At 34.4% G+C, this 4250-nt stretch overlaps 1 protein-coding gene across 1 annotated transcript; it reads left to right on the plus strand.

The window, feature by feature from the left end:
• Positions 1–785: 785 nt before the first annotated feature.
• LOC112789539 (lysophospholipid acyltransferase 1-like) lies at positions 786–4048 on the plus strand. The gene is made up of 8 exons (XM_025831509.3): positions 786–1115; positions 1337–1392; positions 1893–2116; positions 2395–2803; positions 3035–3120; positions 3318–3381; positions 3457–3566; positions 3685–4048. Exons 1-8 carry the CDS (start codon positions 808–810, stop codon positions 3823–3825), a joined length of 1398 nt encoding a protein of 465 aa, XP_025687294.3. The 5' UTR covers positions 786–807; the 3' UTR covers positions 3826–4048.
• The last annotated feature ends 202 nt before the right edge of the window (positions 4049–4250 follow it).

Raw genomic sequence — 4250 nt, forward strand, 5'->3', positions numbered from 1 at the left:
GTTAAAAATAATTTTTCGTCTGTTCTTTGAACGTCATAAACTAAACAAACCCAATTTTCATTTAAGACAAGTTTCACAAAATTTAAAGGTTTAAAAACCAAATTATACCCCATCAAAATTAGTTAAAATTTGATTTTTACCAAAATTTCACAATTATGCATTTCTACCAATTCCTCTTTCAAATTTAGATTTCAAACCATCTTAAACCATTACTACTCATGCTTAATACTCATTCACCATATCCTAATCATTCAACACTTAATTATACCACCTCCCAATCAATCACTCATTTCCAAAGATTTTCATCAATAATCAATATCAATAAAGGATATTAAAATGATTATTTAGTCATTTAACAAAAATAATTAAAAGGATATATTTATCTTTTTGTAACTATTAATAAAGATATTTTTTTTATATACAATAATATAATACTTTTAAAAAATAAACAAGAAATAAATACTAATATGGATAAATATAATCTACATAACATTTTTATTTGTTCACTTTTTATATCGTGTACCAAAACGTATAAATTAGTAATGGTGCCAAAGCAAATACCCAAAATTAAACTCTTTGATAAGAGTAAAAGATTATTTTTTTCCCATAAAACACTTACACACATGTATTCACTACTTGTTAGCAAAACTCTTCCACAAAACCAACCCACATATTCAGAAATCGTGTTTCAAAATCTAAGGTCGACCTCTTCTTTCTTCATCATCGTTATCATCATCATCTTCTCATTTCATCACACATCACCAACCCAACCCAACCTACTGTAATCATTGCTAGAGATCAGAAGCCATGGCCATGGAGGTGGAGCTTGAACCCATGGCCGCTTCCATCGGCGTCACAGTCCCCGTGCTCCGCTTTCTCCTCTGCTTCGCAGCCACCATTCCTCTCAGCTTCCTGTGGCGCATCGTCCCCGGCCGCCTCCCTAAGCATCTATACTCTGCCGGCGTCGGCGTCTCCCTTTCTTACATTTCCTTCGGTTTGTCTTCCAACATGCACTTCTCGGTCTTGATCATGATTGGTTACTCCTCCATGCTCCTCTTTCGCCCCCGATGCGGCATCCTCACCTTCTTCCTCGGATTCGGTTATCTCATTGGCTGGTACGCTACCTATATATCCAAAATGCTTCTGCATCCATTCTATTATTATATGCACTTCCATAGTTATTAACGTACCGAAATTTCCACGTGACATATATTTCAGAACAGAAGGAGTGTACGACAAAAGTTGCGTTCATGCATTTCATTCCAATTTTTGGCTTTTAAAGTGAGAGGCAAAAAGGAAAAAAAAGATTTGACTGTTTGTTTATTTGTTTGTGTAGCCATGTGTATTACATGAGTGGAGATGTATGGAAGGATGGTGGCATCGATGACACTGGTGAGGACTTGTTCATCGTTCATTTCTTCTTTTCTTTTCTTTTTTCAATTTCGTTAGTTTACGATTTTCTTACTGTGATTGAAGGTCATGTATAACGGAATGTATTTAATTTGTCTGTACAGTAAAAATATTTTACAAATAGAAAAATGTTAGATGATTAACTTTGAGTAATCATAACCAACTTTCTATTTTTTTATAATGCTAAATGCAAACTTATTTGCTTGTTTCATTTACAAGGAAATCAAATAGTTTAATTAAAAAAAATTAATTTTCTTAGGATTAATTTATATTATACTACGTAAGTAACAACTACCAATTAGTTCTCAACAATGACCAATACAGTAGCTGATATACTGTATGGTAGCTTTACAGGTGTACCATGTTTCTGATATTGAAGGTGGTAACTCCGTTGTTTTGCTTACCTATATATACATATGGTTATGGTATTTATGTTGATTGGTTGATTGGTTTATTGACTATTTTGTGTTACTACTAAGTAGGGGCCTTAATGGTGTTGACCCTGAAGATCATCTCTTGTTTGTTTAATTACAATGATGGATTGTTGAAAGAGGAAGAAGGTTTACGCGAAGCCCAACGGAAATACAGGTTGACGAAGTTACCTTCTCTGGTTGAGTATATTGGTTACTGCCTCTGCTGTGGGAGTCACTTTGCTGGTCCTGTCTTTGAAATGAAGGATTATCTTGATTGGACTGAAGGAAAGGGGGTAATTATGTTTGAATTCTTTTTTATACTTACATATACATAAGTATCAATTAACTACCTAAACTTGGGGAAAAATGAAAATGTGGAAATTAGTTAACTTTCTTAAGTTACAATTTGAATTTGAACTCTATAGAGTTAATTAAACAAATTACTTATGAGGATAGTAGTGGAAGGAAGAATGGTACAAGAAACAAAACCGATGGCCTTGATTACTAGTAATAGAAATTAGTAACAGATAGTGATGATTTTAGTCCTAATATTTTTTCCATTATTGTGCAGATTTGGAGCAAAGAAGCGAAAGGGCCATCACCATCACCATATGGAGCAACCATTCGGGCTCTTATCCAAGCTGGTTTTTGCATGGCCTTGTATTTGTATCTAGTCCCTTATTTTCCTCTGTCCAGGTTTACAGAGCCTATATACCAAGAATGGGGATTCTGGAAAAAGTTTGGTTACCAATATATGTCCGGCTTCACAGCACGTTGGAAGTATTATTTCATTTGGTCAGTTTCAGAAGCTTCTATTATCATCTCTGGTCTTGGTTTCAGTGGTTGGGTGAATTCGTCTCCACCAAAGCCAAGATGGGATCGAGCGAAGAATGTAGATATTTTAGGTGTTGAGTTCGCAAAGAGTTCTGTTATGATTCCAACTGTGTGGAATATTCAAGTTAGCACATGGCTTCGTCATTGTGAGTTTTTTATTGTTGAGCTTTGCATTCTTTTTCTTCAAGTAGAACAAAGCCAATCTTTCAAAAGTTTGGCATGAAACTTGATTTACGTAGATCTTAGGCTTAGATCGCATAGTTACAACTTGCAAATTCTGAACATCTTTAATTTTTTTCTTCTCTTATAAGCTAAGCTAGATTCAGAGTCTGAAATTGTGAAAATCTTATTATGCTATCGTTTGTGTTTTGCGCTAGATGTTTATGAGCGGCTTGTTCAGAGTGGTAAGAAACCCAGATTCTTTCAGTTACTTGCTACACAGACCATTAGTGCTATTTGGCATGTGAGTAAAACTTATACTGCATCTTGATTGATTTTTTTCCCAGTTACTTGCATTGCAAGTTATCCTTGTATTACAAAAAAATGTTACCCTTAAAATTTGATGGAATTCTTTTAATTTGTTGATAGAACTGCTTTGTTGTGCTGGTAAGTTGTATTGTTGAATCTACGCTTTATAACATTCTGGCTTTATTGTTGTAGGGGGTGTATCCTGGATACATCATCTTCTTTGTTCAGTCGGCGTTAATGATTGCTGGTTCAAGAGGTAATACATCAGAATAAAGCTAGTATGCTTTTCTCCTATTTATTAACATGTCATGCTGTGTTTCTTTTGAAACAGCCATTTACAGATGGCAGCAAGTGACGGCCCCATCAATGGCAAACGCATTTGTGTTTTTGAATTTTGCTTATACACTTGTCGTTATAAATTACTCTAGCGTCGGTTTCTTGGTTAGTTTCTCACTCCCTCTCCAACCCTTGAGTTTAGTCACTTATACTTCATAGTTTTAACTCATTCAAATTTGGTGTTTTAATAGTGTTTTCTATTGTTTCTCTGAATTTTGAATAGGTGCTAAACCTGCATGAAACTCTTGCCGTGTTCGGAAGTGTGTATTATATTGGAACTATTCTTCCCATTTTAATGATTCTTCTTGGTAATGTAATCAAACCTAGGAGGCCTGGAAGATCCAAAGCTCAAAAAGAGCAATGAGGTAGACATTGCAATTCAATCTTCATGAAGTTTTTTATATGGGATTAGAATAGTGTGAGAGTCTGAGAGAATGCATTTTAATCTTCCATGGGTTCCTACCCTGGTTGGCATTCAATGTTTTGTAACATCTGCTTTTTATTCTTCACAAATTGGTATTTAATTGTATTTTTAAAAGATGTTATTGAAGAAAATAATGATTCAAACATCTTGAATTTCTGTAATCTCTATGCTTTGTTAATTCCTGACTCCTTAGAAGTTAGAATTACTTCAAGGTGTTCTATTTTTCAAATCTCAGCTGCAGATACAAATTTGAACTCTCGTATCTTTTTTGTAATGCGAGGAACTCGATACATTGTATCATACCATAACTATGTCTACATCTATATGCATATATAAACCTCGACGCCAAAAGACAAAAGAATCTC

The sequence above is a fragment of the Arachis hypogaea genome, chromosome 1, assembly GCF_003086295.3.
Source record: "Arachis hypogaea cultivar Tifrunner chromosome 1, arahy.Tifrunner.gnm2.J5K5, whole genome shotgun sequence".
Classification (NCBI taxonomy): Eukaryota; Viridiplantae; Streptophyta; class Magnoliopsida; order Fabales; family Fabaceae; genus Arachis; species Arachis hypogaea.